General features: G+C 39.3%; 1 protein-coding gene across 4 annotated transcripts in view; it reads left to right on the top strand.

Moving 5' to 3' along the window:
• Positions 1-16,002, top strand: part of LOC144683844 (ribosomal protein S6 kinase alpha-6) — a 158,957-nt gene that overhangs the window by 72,175 nt on the left and 70,780 nt on the right. For 3 of the 4 annotated variants that reach the window (XM_078547339.1, XM_078547341.1, XM_078547340.1), the window contains 5 exons: positions 3,370-3,451; positions 4,877-4,952; positions 11,007-11,091; positions 11,666-11,772; positions 12,136-12,173. In XM_078547339.1, the coding sequence (XP_078403465.1) occupies positions 3,370-3,451; positions 4,877-4,952; positions 11,007-11,091; positions 11,666-11,772; positions 12,136-12,173 (388 nt within the window). Of the gene's footprint in view, positions 1-3,369; positions 3,452-4,876; positions 4,958-11,006; positions 11,092-11,665; positions 11,773-12,135; positions 12,174-16,002 lie in introns of all 4 variants that reach the window. The other variant, XM_078547338.1, reaches the window with a different exon arrangement.

Here is a 16,002-nt window from a genome sequence, read left to right as displayed (position 1 = left end):
TCCACAGATTCCCCGTTATCTATGCTGCAAGTAACACCCTCAAAAACACTCCAACGGGTTTGTCAAACATGGTTTCCCTTTCATAAATCCATGTTGGCTCTGCCCAATCATATCATTATTTTCTTGTGTCTAAGAGCAGTTTTCGGGAAATCCGGTTAGGGTGCTGGCCTCTGTAAATCTGCTAAGATTAATTTGGCATTGTGCTTGGTGCATTACCACAGTATATTCATGTCTTAATTCATGAGAAGGACTTCTAAAATCATGAAAGCTTGTGACAGTTGGTGGTTGATTGAGTATTTTCTTTCAGACTCATCTTTCTAAAGTGCCCTGGCAGCATTTAGAATGAGAAAACCAATTGCTTCAAACTATATTGTAATGCAATGCTGACTCATATGCATCAGTTTTTGTAATTCATTTATTTATATTATTCTCGGAGGCAGCTCTCTAGCGATATCAATTACATTTTGGACTAGGAAAGAAGTTCACCGCTTGATGCATATTAGCATGCAGCCAGTGTAATTTAGCTCTTCGAGTATTGACTTTACTTTCAAAATACCCTTTGCATTCAAAAGGACATCCTGTCTGGTTTTGGTGGAAGGTGCTGGCTGTAAACATTCTCGTTCAAGGATTTTAACCTGCACACTTCAAGTCATGCCAGAGGGCTCTCTCAATCCTTTAGCAATGCTTCCAGTAAAGTTCTTCAATAACTTTTGCATGTTCTGTTTTAATTATGAAGAAATATTTACAAGCATTTAGAGCACAGAAGTAAGCCATTCATTCCAGCAAGCTCAAGCTGGTGTTTATGCTCCACATGAGCCTCCTTCCATCTTTCTTCATCAAGCCCCAGCAACATAACCTTCCATTCATTTCCCGCTTAAGTGCAAATTATTGGCCTGGTTATGAAATTGACTGAGCTCCAGGTGACAGAGTAGAGTTAATGGGCAGGTACTGTAATTGGTAGGATGCCCTGAAAGGATCTGTTTTGGGGCCTCAACTATTCACCATGCTCATTAACAACTTGGCTAATGCAGTAGAAAGCCACTTATCCAAATTTGTTACTGATACAGAGATTGGAAAAGATTTTGATAGATTAAATGAATGGGCAAAAACTGTAGCATATGAATTTCACTGAAGGCAAATGTGAGCTCATCCTCTTTGGACCTCAGAAAGATCAAGCAGGATAGTTTCTAAATGTGAAAAACTAGAAACTGGAGGTCCAAAGAGACTTGGAGGTCCAGGTACATCATTAAAATATCATGAATGGGTACAGAAATAATTAAACAAGCTAATGGAGTGCTGGAATTTAAAATTAGAGGACTAGAATACAAGGGGGTCATGCATCTGTTTTACAAAGACCTGGTTAGACAACACCTGGAACATTGTGAGCAGTTCTAGGTACCACACCTCAGGAAGGATATATGGACCTTGGAGGCAGTGCAGCATAGATTTACCAGAATTTATGCTTGACTCCACTGATTAAGTTATGAGACAAGATTACACAAACTGGGGTTGTAATCACTGGAATATAGAAGGCTAAGAGATGATTTGATTGAAGTTACCAAGGTAGTAAAAGGAATCCTGGATTCAATTAGAGTGAACAAAAGTGATTCCAGCACCAATCCTGGTGGTACACCACTTCCCACCATTTGCCAGCCTGAGTAACTACATTCTGATCCTTATTCTCTCTATTGTTTCAGTCTGGCATTCCCTAGAAAACCTATTTGCCTCTATATCTCCCTCTTCCAAGTCACTTACTAAAACCTACTTGTTTGATCAAACTTTTGGTCACCTGTGATAATATTTCTTTACATGGCTTGCTGTCAAACATTGTCTAATGACACTTCTGTGAAACACCTTAGGACCTTTTACTCTTTAAAAGATGCTATATAAAGGCAAGTTGTAGTCCATGCAAAATACAAGATAACCAACAATGCCCAGGTTATATTGTGGGTTCCCCTGCTGCACATTGAACACTGCACAGAGTGAGGGAGAGTTCTAAAATCTGTTCCGGATTTATTACATGCCTGCAAAGAGTTTGGCACCTAGTCAATATATTTAGAGTATCTTGAGAGCAAGGGCAGGAGTAATCACACTCATAGCATTCAAAAACCATACGCAGTGCTGCAGATTATAAATTGCACAGGGAACCAGTAGCCACACTAGTTTCAGCTGCTGTGGAGTTATACTCAGTAGGACATCAAGCCCAAGCAGTGGGGAATAAACTCCTTGATGGGTTGCACCTTCGCTAATTCAGAAATCTGATCAAGACCTGACTCACGAGTTATGTGGCCATTTGTCCATCTCTGCAAATTTCACAACACAGAAGTATAACTGAAGTCTTAGCCTAGCACACCAACTGTGTGCTTTGTCTTTTTTTCCCATTTTGCTTGATCTGGTTACTATCCTACATCTACCACTGATGTGTAAAAAGAAAATAAGTAATGGTATTCGGAATCTGAAATCGGAAAATACTGGAAAAGTGTAGCAGTGTGGTCAGAACTGGCAAGTAAGAAGCAAAGTGAAAGTTACATATTAAGACACTTCTACAGGACTGTTGTGATGTAAGGTTTATATTATTTGGAATAATTACTTGTTAATTGAACATTCAGCTTTGTTCTGCCAGCTATTTTGAAAATATTTTTCACAAATTATGTCCTCCTGTTGAGGTATTTAAAATGATAAAAGGTTTTGATAGGGTAAATAGAGAGAAACTGCTTCCTTTGGTGAGGTGAATCCAGAGTAAGGGAGCATTAAATAAGGGATCTCCCATTTAAGTTAGGGGTTAGGAGAAATTTCTTCTGAGAGTCGTTAATGTTTGCAATTCTCTTAGCCAGCGAGCAGTGCAGGCCGGGTCATTAAATATATTAAAGGTGGATTTAGACAGATTTTTGATTGGCGAGGGAGCCAAGGATTATGTGGGGTAGACAGGAAAGTGAAGGTAAGGCCACACTCTGATCAGCCATAATCTTATTGAATGGAGGAGCAAGCTTGAGGGGCCAAATGGCTTATACTCCTATTTCTTATGTTCTTATGTAGCCTTAAAGTTAGAGCCTGGCCTTTAAGGAATGAAATGAGGAAGCGCTTCTCTCACCCAAAGGTTAATGGTGATTTGGAATTCTGTCCCACAAAAGGCTGCAATACTGGAGCAATTGAAATTTTTAAGATTTGAGATTGCTAGATTTTTGTTGGATAGGGGTCTCGAGGGATTATGAAGCAAAGGCCTACTTCTGTTCCTCTACTTGATCAGTCAGTGATTCCTCCACATGGTAATGAACCTGGATATTTCGTAAGTTATTTTGCCTCCCTGTTCTGAATTTTCATTTTTCAGCAACATTATAACTTATTGTCTTTGCATGTTTCTTTAATCAGGTCTTTCTAGTTAGAAAGGCGGTTGGCCCTGATGCTGGACAGTTGTATGCCATGAAAGTACTCAAGAAAGCTACTCTGAAAGGCAAGCCTGAATCCGTTTCTTCTTCTTACAAGTTTTACTTTTAAATAGTCAATTGCCCACCCTGTGCGAAGGTGGATAGGGAACACGAAGTAAACAGGTTACCATTTTTACAACACAATAGCAAAATGTTGTGGATGTTGGAAATCTGAAATGATGAACAGAAAATGCTGAGGGGGAAAATAAAAGAATCTGAATGTCCTGATGAAAGGTCATTCCTGAAGCGTTAACTCTGTTTCTCTCCCCATTGATGTTACCTGTCCTCCAGTTGCTTCTACTTTTATTTAACCATTTTTACAATATTCTGGAATGGATTGTAATGATAGATAAATGGACTTTAACATACCTTCAATTTTTAATATTTAACCATAAAAAACTTCCAGAAAATATTGGTTGCCAATTTTTTAATATGCTTTAAATATTTTTAAATTTGTAAAGAGGCTTTCTGCCCTCAATTGGTTTAACCAGCTGGTTAGTCAGATAATACAAATTAAGGAGCAATGGTGCATTTTAAGTCCAATCCCCAAAGACCTGTGAGGGAAGTGAATTCTGACAGATGGCAAATGTCAGATTGTTTAGCTCAGCTTTTTCTTATAAACATTTGACATTATTGACAATATTTCACTCTCGATTGTAAATGCAATGTCATTCATTTGGAATGGGAGTTTAAACTGATGAGGCTTTCAGATCATTGCCAGTAGTTTTGGTAAATATGTCAACTGTTTCGAGTAAGTTGGTGAAGCAATTTTCCTTGGGAGAAATAGAAAGCCTTATGTACCTGAAATGAAGCATCCTGGAGGTTGGGGAAGGGTAGGTTTCTTGATCACATCTTTACTTCTCTGCGTTTTATAACCCTTCCTCAGTTTTCCACCATGTTGATTTGTATTCATTGGGTTTTTGTGTCGCAACCTGATAGAAAAGAAAACCTAGGGAAGCAACAGACTTGATTATTGAAGAACAGCCTTGCGAACAAGTACAAGTTCTGATAACAAGTGAATGACCTGAAATGTTAACTCTGTTTCTCTCTTTACAGATACTGTCTGACCTGTGTATTTGCAACATTCTTTCGTTTTTATTTCAGATTTCCAGCGTCTGTAGTATTTTGCTTTTGTTTTTGTGCATGTTATCAGTAGATTAATTTTTCAGGTAAATAATTCAGTGAGTACATTTGTAACTAAGAAGGAAAAATCTAGGCGAGCTGTGAAGAATTAATGTGCTAGTCTTGTTTACTTTTTTCCTTATTTGTTATTAAGTAAGCGTCCCTGAAGGATATGGCTTTAGTTCCTGTTGGGAAAGGGCAGGGCATTTGTCTTGGTTAAATAGCTACAGGTTGAAGGAGCTGAATGCTCACCCCCTTTGATGTGGTTTCTACAGCTCTATGAACGTATATATTTGTTTTCAATGATTGCATATTTTTTTAATTTTCAGTACGGGATCGTGTCCGAACAAAAATGGAACGAGATATTCTAGTGGAAGTAAATCATCCCTTTATAGTCAAATTACACTACGGCAAGTACTAAACCCTCTCTCCTAATATATAACTTAGACTTTTAGGTTGCTTTAAGTAAGGTTATTCTGTTGCTTATTGTATTTTGGAGATCTCCTTATCAACACGGTGTAGATTCAATGCTGTCATTCTCATTTAGAGTAATGCATCTTAAAGTGTTCCTAAAGAGTGTATTTTACATTGTTGTGATCCCGAAGAGACTGATAACTTTTAAAAAAAAAAGAATTGAATTTCCAGTTTGATAGCTGAAAGGATGACATGACAAGATTTCACACTTTAAGGCTTTACTGTAATAAACAGACTAAAACACTATTAACTAAACACTTATGTTGTGTACAACTTATACTTCAAACTACAGAACAAAACTTCCCCCTTTTGCTTTTAATACAAGTGAAAAACCTATCTCACAAATATTCTTTACACTGTCCCTTAAATAATCAGTTGATTTTCCTGGATCTAATCTGAAGTGATTCCTAGCTCCCAAGGGTTCACTTTTGATTCTTTCCTTTCTCAGCCCAGTAACTGTTAATCCCAGAACTGTCTTTCTCGTGAGGGTTTTTTCTGGAGATTCTCCCTCTATCACAAGCTAGATGAACCTTTCAGCCTCATTTCAAACCCTCACAAATTTTGTCTTCTCCATCTGAGTGCGAGCTCTCATCCTCATTCCTGCACAGTGAACCATAGAGACTTTCGGCTCCTAGCTGCTTGCTTTCTCCTGGACCCTGGTCGACTGACTTGTCTGAGTTTGGGGAATTTCTTTAGAAACCTTTCCCCTTTCAAAGTCCATCTCCATGGCAATATGAATCACATGGGCCTCGTATCCATGTAGAAATGTTGATTAGCTATCCATGAGACCCCAACTCTTTCATCTTGGAAGTAAATGGGCAGTTTAAAGAGTAACTATTTACAACCTGACATTCTCGGCACATTCCTGGGACTTTGGAGACTAGCAGTCTGACCACAGTAAACACATGCTACTGTGATTGTTTCCAAATGTGAACGTTTTGCACCACCTTTCCAGCAAGCAACCCAGATCTCCCTTAATTCTTAGTCATTAGCCAAGCCTGTTGTTGGGCAGAATTCAGAACAGGTCACATGACCCCCCCCCTTCATTTTACCCTAAATTAAAGACCATCTCAAAACAGCATCACCGTATAAACTTCATATTTGTAACAGTACCTATTTTGCCACTATTGATAGTCATCCATGTATTTTGTCTAGATTTTTTTATTCGTTCATGGGATGTGAGCTTCGCTGGCTAGGCCAACATTTATTGTCCATCCCTAGTTGCCCTTGAGAAGGTGGTAGTGAGCTGCCTTCTTGAACTGCTGCAGTCCATGTGGTGCAGGTACATCCACAGTGCTGTTCGGTAGGGAGTTCCAGGACTTTGGCCCGGTGACAGTGATGGAACGGCGATATATTTCCATGTTAGGATAGTGAATGGCTTGGAGCAGTTTTACAATAACATCACATTTGAAGATTCAATAAAACATGTGAAAGCCATAGACACCTAGATGGAGTCTAGGGGAACTTCCAGGTGGTGGTGTTCCCATGTGCCTACTGCCCTTGTTCTTCTAGATGGTAGTGGCCGTGGGTTTGGAAAGTGAGGCTTTGTGAGTTCCTGCAGTGCATTTTGTAGATGGTACACAGTGCTGCCACTGTGCGTCAGTGGCAGAAGGAGTAAATGTTTGCGGATGGGGTGTCAATCAAGTGGGCTGCTTTGTCTTAGATAATATCAAGCTCGAGTGTTGTTGGAGCTGCACCCATGCAGGCAAGTGGAAAGTTTTCCCTAAAGTGCAGCAAACGTTCCATAATGTAACATACGAAAATCAGAACTTGGGACAAGGAAGGAAGGAAGTTGTTCAGTGATAGCTGCTGGAAATTGTTGATGTGAAGACAGAATTGTTTTCCCAAGCTAATATTATTAATGAAGAAGTGAAGTTTAATAGGGATCTTGAGAAAGCAAATAATCAAAGGAGGATAAGAAGAATAAGACATACATAGTAAAAATTGTGTGCTTGTCTATGCCCTTTGTCAGAGACTAATCCCAGGGCTATTGATGTATTTATTATCAGTGCCCTGGTTATCAGTGAACAATCTACTGCTCAAGACTCAGCATCTCTGACCCCAAATTTTCTATTCCCAATCTGGGCCTCTAGCTGCCTTTGTTTTTGGCAGTAGTTGCTTGATGTTTGTTAGTGAGCAGAAAGACAGTTACTAAACAAACTGAAAGTAAAATGGTAAGGAAAGTAGTCTAGAAGGAAATAAGTTCAAGGCAAAAAAAAGCAAATTGGTAAGATGAAGATGTCTCTCTTCTGAAGTACATTGTCACGCTCTACATTTTGTGTTCTCACACAGTACAGTGCTATTTGATACAATCTGAATGAGTGCTAAGATAATGGAGTGAATTTTCCTCAGATATTTGGGTTAAATATGTATTAGGAGTGCCAGTTTTCCATGCATTATTGTTGTAAATATAGAATAATTAGAATTGATGGTTTTGAATCAGTTACATTTGACAAGAGGGAAAGGAGTGTGTAACCTGAAATTGTTTTCTACATGAAGCAATGTGTTTAGTTAATTATTCAAGTAAGTGAATTTTTTGGTTAGACTTTTATTTTCATGGGGAATGTTCTGCCATTACTTTGTCAAAATACTTTGCGGCTTCATTGTAACTGAAACAGAAAGCATTCTGCATGCATAATTAATTAAAGCTGGTGGGGAAGAACTTCTGCTTGGAAATTTCAACACTGGCTTTTTGCACCATAACGCATACAAAAGATGGGAATTTTTTTTTATGCGTAAACCATATATAGCACAAATCAAGTTTCTGCAATCTTTTACTCGAGTTTAAAAATCAGTAGTGTATAAACTGGCTCCACCCAGAAAACTGGGCATGTCTCCAAAGTAGATTAATAACCATTCGGAATTTAATTTATTGTGGTGATTTGCAGGACTTCAAGACAACTTTAAAAACATGTTTTTTTGGCCGCAAGGACACCTAATTAGGCATACTTTAAAAGCTTTTGAATGTAATTTTTAATTTACTAAAACTAGCTGCTGCACCCCAATATAACTAGAAAATGATGCTGTATATTTCAGAAATTTAATTTTGGATTGCTCAGGTGGTGGGCAAGACAATGTGATTACAAATGCAATTTTTGTGATTAAACACATTTTCAGTTCTACTAGTCAAATTGTGTGAAGTTACCACTCTTAACTATATGAAAGAAAGGCAAGATTTAAAGAAAATAGATGTAAAACAGTGCCTGATTGTGCTAATTTATGGCAGATTTTGTGTTTGGTAACATGCAAGTGAGTTTGGGTGGAAACATGAGAAAGAAACACTTCTGGAAACTTGTGCAATTTCTCCAATTGTACCCAAAATGGAAACTGCCCAGTATTTTACTTTTTATGATGTAGTATTTGTTTCCATATTCGTGGTCGGAATATCCTTTGTCTTCAGAATTCTGTTTCTACTAGGATATTTGTACTTTAAACTTGATACATGGAAGCAGATGAGCATGAACCAGAGTATTGGGGCCAAAATGGCTTGTAAAAGAATGTGTATAACTAACAAAGTGAGTATTTTGGGAATTGAGTATTTAATGAGTATTGTACACCATTGAGGAAAGTGATTACAAGACAACTATATAAGTGGTTTTATAAGAAGTTTAAAATGTTATTTTAGGTTAATTTGTAACTACAGCCTGGATTTGTATATATGTAAACAGGCATTGAGAGTGTAGCAGCAACTGTTATGGATAGCATGTATGATTGAATAAATAGATGTTGTGTTATGTTTGAAAAAGTAATTACTAATGCAAGAATTAAGATTAGAATAAAAAGCAGAAAATTCTGGAAGAATGCAGCAGGTTACAGTTTGTAAAGGGAAGAAGGAGGTTTTGATGTATGTAAACTTCATTAGAATGTTCCTGATGGGGGAAACACTCCAGACCCCTTATCAGCCTTTTTTTTCTTTTTACAGATGCTGTGTGTTTCCAACATTATCTGATTGCAGTTTCTCCTTTTTATTGGAATTTTGTTTTTAAATGTAAAAAATTATTTTCTTTCTGCCCCCTCCCTCCCCCAATTAAGAGGTTTGGCAAAAGGTCTGCACCCAGTACTTGTGCTCCTGACCAAAAGAGCTAAGGAACTTGCTTTGGAGCATATCACGTGGATAAATCTGCCCATAAACCATGAGGCCACCATGACTCTTTGTTTGATTTTTTTTCTCTAAAATGCATCCTATCAAATCATTTGCAATGTATGCTCAGTTGTAGTATAATTTTTATTTATTGTTATTTATTTACATATTAGCTTTAGTATTCTAAAATTATTCATTACAATTGAAATTAATACTATTATGAAATTAACTATAGAAAATTGCACATATTCGAATTACTATGTCTTAATTCTCTACAATAATGGTTTAAAGTGTTACTGCACGGTGGTTATACTTGATTGTAATTTTTAAGAAGGGGGTCCTATGAGAATAGGGTAGTATTTCCTACATTGAAATCAAAGTTGTTTCTCATTAGAAGCTCTTGAACCAAAATTATAACACTTCATTCAATTTAACTGAACTTTCAAGCCTAATTTCATGCTAAGTATGACATGCAGCAAAATACTATTCAGCTAGGTCTTCTGCAAATGCACTTGTGTGACAGTGATAATGCATAATGAGAAATTGGAAATAAGGTGAAGTCATCTTAATTTTCCCCTGAATACTTAAGAAAATATTTTACAAATTACCTGCATGCACCTGGTCTATCATAATGGCACCACATTTCATTCCATGCATGGTGATTTTGGATATGCTTTGGTATGGAGGTATTAATAGAACTTGGGAGTGGGATCCTGACCTCATGATGATGTGGGCAAAAACCCAGCTGAAACTTGTTTTCTAATCGCTTAAACTCACACCAACTTGGTGCAAGACCACATTTTCAGATTGCTTTTTAAGCTTTCCATGTGCACTTTTAAGGGAACAAATGCTCATCCTGCTTTGTCCTAACAGTAGAGCTAAGTAGCTCAGGGAATGGAATTCTGGGCAAGTGTCCAAACAGGCATGTATGCTGAGTGACACTGTGGTTGACTTTACTGTGAATTGGATGGATGGTCTGCTTGGAGCACCTCACACTTCACAATTGCCAATCTGAACGAATTGTATTGAATAGAAACTAAGCTCTCGCAAACTCAAGATTTTGAACTATGTGTCAAATGTTTGAAGCCAGAAAGTGCCTGCATTGACTCGATGGAAGCCCTCTTGTTTCTGAGTCCGATGGTCACGGGTTCAAGCCCTATTCCGGAGATTAGAGTGTGTAATTAAGGCTGCCACTTCAATTTGGCACTGCAGGAGTGCTGCAGTGATGGGCATGCTGTCCTGAAGCATTTATCAAAGAAGAGCACAGGAACTCTGGTGAGGTCCTGAATAGCATTTATCCTGCAAACAAAATTACTGATTATCTCGCCATGTATCTCCTTACTGTGTGTGGGGCCTAGTTGTACACGAGTAGTCTGCTCAGTTTCCATACAGTACACGTAAAATATAGTAATTACTGTAAAAGCGAAATACTGCAGATGCTGGAAATCTGAAACAAAAACAGAAAATGCTGGAACTTTAAATGTAGTTAATCTATGTTTTGGGATGCCTTGACGCTGTTTCTTTCCTTCCTAACAGTTGAAATCATGTGATTGGTATCACTCAAATAAAAATTTAAGATCAAAATACTCTTGGTTAATCATTCAAAATTAAGTTTGGTATTAGATTCTTTTCTTTGTGTAGAGAGCCCTTTTTGCTTTGGTAATGAGCTCTTCTAATGAATCCACCATTCCGCTTTGCATGTTGCATGTGTCTGAGGCTCCCAATTCACACATTTTCAAACCCTTTTGTGATGTAGAAATTTTTTTGCAGCCCATAGAATATGCTTTGTTCTCATTGTGTTCAGGCATAGAAATTTAAGCTTAGTTTTGAATCTGTTACTAGTATAATATACCAAAAATGTTTACACTAGTGTCAGCCTCTTCACTCATTTCACCAATTTTTACTTCAGCCTTTCAGACTGAAGGGAAACTTTATCTAATTTTGGATTTCCTCAGGGGAGGGGATGTATTTACACGCTTATCCAAAGAGGTAAGATATCTGATATATTTTCCATGTAATCAATTTTTGCAAAAGCAGATAAAAGTTGAATAAACAAAGGAGCAAAGGAAAAAGAGATGCTGATAGTTATAGAATCTGAATTTATTTTCTGTAGGTCAATAAAGTTAGTCATCAGAGAGAGAATGAGTAAGCCTCAAGTGTCCAAAAAGGAACAGAACAGAATAGCAGGAAGGGTATCTGAATAATCTCGTCCTTCCTTGTTAATTCAGCGTTAACCTGATTCGAAACTGTCCCGACAAAAATGTAGGAATTTTTTCTAGCTTCATTTAATTTTGTTTTTGTTTTGTTGCTTCTCCCCCCTAATCTTCCCTTCGTTGGTGTAGTGTGTTTAGGCTGGTGATCTTTTGTGTTTGTGGCACCATTAATAAATTGCATACCTATGCATTTGCAGGAAATCTATATTTAGTGAGATAAGTGGATTTTTCTTCAAAACCTCTCTTTGCGAAACAGATTTACAATTACATTAATAAATATATCTGCTGCCTGTGCAGTTAAATGTAATGAGGTCATAGAAACTGATAAGACAATGTAGTTCCTCATATAGGTCATGTTTACTGAGGAAGATGTCAAGTTCTACCTCGCAGAATTGGCCCTTGCTTTGGATCATCTACACAGCTTGGGAATAGTGTACAGAGATCTAAAGCCAGAAAAGTAAATCCTTTATTTATTTTCTTTTGGATTTATATTGTACATTTTTCATTATGCATTTTGTGAATATTTAAATAGTAACCTTGTACATTTAATCATTTTCTTAAATGCCATTATTACATTGCTGATTAGAACTAATTGAATTATAGATTAATACATTTTTAGAAATTTTATAATAGTTTGAAATACCTTTTTAAATTTTGCACTGCGAATGTTCTGATATAAAATTAATGTAGATTGCTATACATTCTTTAAGAGCAAATGCTCAATTTAATTTGTAAATACTCAATATGATTGTACTGAATATTTTTTAGCATTCATTTAAACTTATGTACATGTATTGGAGAATGTGAATTTTAATTTCAGCATTTTACTTGATGAAGGAGGACATATCAAGTTAACAGGTAGGTACATTCACCACCCCTTGTGTCAGCTATGTAGAAAATTGTTTTTATAAATGATCAAGGTTGTTTTGTAGATCTTTTTAAAGAAAAGCTGGCTTGGAATTTGCTTAGACTTGTAAAATGATGGCATAATGTCTCTCGCTGAGGTAGTTTGAATGCAGATGGCAACATTTCTTATGCAAAATGGAGGAAATATTTGTTGCTTTGCAGTCAAAAGACAAACTGACAATGTTGTGACACAGCAGATGGTAAATACTGAGCTGTTCAAATCCCAGAGGGAAACTTCAAACAACTGTCACAACTAATTTTCAATTTCTATGCTTCAAGATGCGGTCTTTGAATTCAGTAATAATAAGACTACCGAGTCTTAAGAGGTTTTTATAAAACTAAATTAAACGTATTAATAAAAGAAAAGATTATAAGCATATACGTATGTCTACAAATTACTGCTACAATGACTTTTAAATCCCCTAGTTAAATCTGATTCCCAGTTACACCTTCGTTAAGGCAACAGTAAAACACACAGATTTTAAAAGACCCAAGCAAAATAAACGATGACCCGAGTGGTCAAATTCAAAGTGAGTTCTCTTAACTTCAGTCCCTGAAGGCAGCAGTTTGGTACATATAGGCTGAAGGCGTTTCACACTTGTTGAATTTTAGACTGCCTTCCCTTATACACAGCCTTCGCTCCTTTAGACATATTTTCCCCTTTGAATGCAAATACCCATTGTTTCACTATGTCTTTGGACTTTCCCTTCCTGATAATAAAAATCTCTCATAGCACTAAGTTTTACTAGATTTCTTTAGGAAAAATAAACACTGTTTCATAACTTCTGGTTAGTTGTAATATTTCACTCCCTCTTTTGAATTCAAACTAGTCAAGTTTTATTTAGAAATGAAAATGTCACTTTACATCTTACGTTCTAACACTTTGCTCATGTTTACCTATTTAACATTTCAAACCTTAATTCTCTTCTGTTATATCAAAGCCTTCAGACCAACTGCCTTTAATCCAATTAAGTCTCTCTCTCTCATGTGTGCGCATGCACACACATGTGCGCACCACTATTTTATAATAAATTCCAATAACATTGAGAATTATTATATCTCCTGACAACAAAAACTGGATGAAGTCAGGATGGCTGCCAAAGCAAAACACTTGATATAACTTCACCTATCATTGGCCCTCTATCCAGCTCTACCTGTCCCACCCCGCCCCTTAAACCAGCTTATATTTCACCTCTTTTCTATTTTTACTTAGTTCTGTTGAGGAGTCATACGGACTCGAAACGTTAACTATGTTCCTCTCCGCAGATGCTGCCAGATCTGCTGAGTTTTTCCAGTTATTTTTATTTTTGTTTTGGATTTCCAGCATCCGCAGTTTTTTGCTTTTATCTTAGTGTTTATTTGACTGCCACTTCTCTTCAAGGAATGCCTACCTTGAAGAAGTATTGCTCTTCTCTCTGACAGGATTTCCATATCTCTCTTTTGCCTTGTTCACCTTCATTGCTTTCCATTTCTTTCCTGGTGTTCGACAAGGTGTTTACGAAAACCCGCTTTCACAGCCATATTTCCTTCCTCAGTGACTGTCTCCGTCTCCGACTTACCCCATGTGGATTTCAACTGAAGTTCCATCCCTCATGTTTCGAACCCACCCAGGATTACAGGTACCTCTGGGATATACAATGCTTCTCGGACTGCTGTTCTCGTCGCATTCTGAGACCCATACTCAGTGCCATGCGCCGCCATATGAACACACTCGACCTCTCCCTCCAGAAGCACCGCCACACCCTATTTCTAAGCTGCCCGTGCCCCCAGTTTCATTTTATTCTTCGTCTCATCCGACGCCTCAACAAGAAACTTTGTCTCTTTCTTTCAGATGCAAAGGAACGCAAGCTCCAACAACTCATTGACACCAACACCCATCCAGGAGCCTCCACCCCTGCCTGTCCCTCTGTCCCCATCCCGTCTTCCAATCCCAGCCCCGTCCGTGTATTCACCATACCCCCTGACCTTCCCCTCTCCGATGCTGAACGTTCAGTGCTCAGCAAAGGACTTAGTTTCATACCCTTGTGCCCTCATCTCAATGAATTTCAGGCTCGGCACGATGCTGAACTCTTCTTCCACCGCCTTCGTCTCCATGCTCACTTCTTTGGGCAGGAGTCCTCTCCCCGTTCAATGGATCCTTTTACCCACCTCCAATATTCTCCCTCCACCTGGACCCCTCCCTCTGGATTCTTACCTTCTCTTGATCTTTTCATTGAGAACTGTCGGCGTGACATTAGCCGTCTCAATTTCTCTGCTCCCTCACCCACTCTAACCTGTCTCTCTCTCAACTTGCTGCACTCCGTTCTCTCAGGTCCAACCCTGACATTGTCATCAAACCTGCTGACAAGGGTGGTGCTGTTGTTGTCTGGCGCACTGACCTCTACCTCGCAGAGGCTGAGCGTCAACTCGCAGACACTTCCTCCTACCTCTCCCTGGACCATGACCCCACCACTGAACATCAAGCCATTGTTTCCAGGACTGTTACTGACCTCATCTCCTCTGGAGATCTTCCTTCCACAGCTTCCAACCTGATAGTCTCCCAACCTCGGACGGCCCGCTTCTACCTCCTACCCAAAATCCACAAACAGGACTGTCCCGGACCGATCGTGTCAGCCTGTTCCTCCCCCACGGAACTAATTTCTTGCTATCTTGACTCCAATCTCCCTCCCCTTGTCCTGTCCCTTCCCACCTACATTATATCAACAATTTCCAGTTCCCTGGCCCCAACCGCCTCCTCTTCACCATGGACGTCCAATCCCTCTACACCTCCATCCCCCACCGGGATGGTCTGATGACTCTCTACTTCTTCCTCGAACAGAGGCCTGAACAATCCCCATCCACCACTACTCTTCTCCGTCTGGTTGAACTTGTTCTCACACTGAACAATTTCTCCTTAAACTCCTCTCACTTCCTCTAAATAAAAGGTGTGGCTATGGGTACCTGCATGGGCCTCAGTTATGCCTGTCTCTTTATGGGATATGTGGAACATTCCTTGTTCCAGTCCTACTCTGGCCCCCTCCAAGGCTCTTTCTCCGGTACATCGATGATTGCTTCGGTGCTGCTACATGCTCTCGTCTGGACCTGGAAAAATTTATTAATTTTGCTTCCAGTTTCCACCCCTCCATCATTTTCACACGGTCCATCTCTGACACTTCCCTTCCCTTCCTTGACCTCTCTGTCTCAATTTCTGGTGGTAGACTGTCCACCAATATTCATTATAAGCCTACCCACTCCCACGGCTACCTTGACTACAGCTCCTCACACCCTGCTTCCTGTAAGGACTCCATCCCATTCTCTCAGTTCGTTCGCCTCTGTCGCATCTGTTCTGATGATGCCTCTTTCAAAAACAGTTTCTCTGACATGCCTTCCTTCTTCCTTAACCGAGGTTTTCCACCCACGGTGGTTGACGGCCCTCAACCGTGTCCGACCCAGCTCCCGCGCATCCGCCCTCACACTTTCCTCTCCCTCCCAGAAACATGGTAGGGGCCCCCTTGTCCTCACTTATCACTCCACCAGCCTCTGCATTCAACGGATCATCCTCCGCCATTTCCGCCAACTCCAGCATGATGCCACCACCAAACACATCTTCCCTTCACCCCCCCGGCGGCATTCCGCAGGGATTGTTCCCTCCGGGACACCCTGGTCCACTCCTCCATCACCCCCTACACCTCAACCCCCTCCCACGGCACCTTCCCTTGCAACCGCAGAAGGTGCAATACCTGCCCCTTCACTTACCCTCTCCTCACCGTTCAAGGGCCCAAACACTCCTTTCAAGTGAAGC

This window comes from Cetorhinus maximus, chromosome 8, assembly GCF_964194155.1.
Source record: "Cetorhinus maximus chromosome 8, sCetMax3.hap1.1, whole genome shotgun sequence".
In the NCBI taxonomy this organism is placed as follows: Eukaryota; Metazoa; Chordata; class Chondrichthyes; order Lamniformes; family Cetorhinidae; genus Cetorhinus; species Cetorhinus maximus.
Note: the sequence above shows the minus strand (reverse complement) of the source record. Positions and strands in the feature narration are given on the sequence as shown.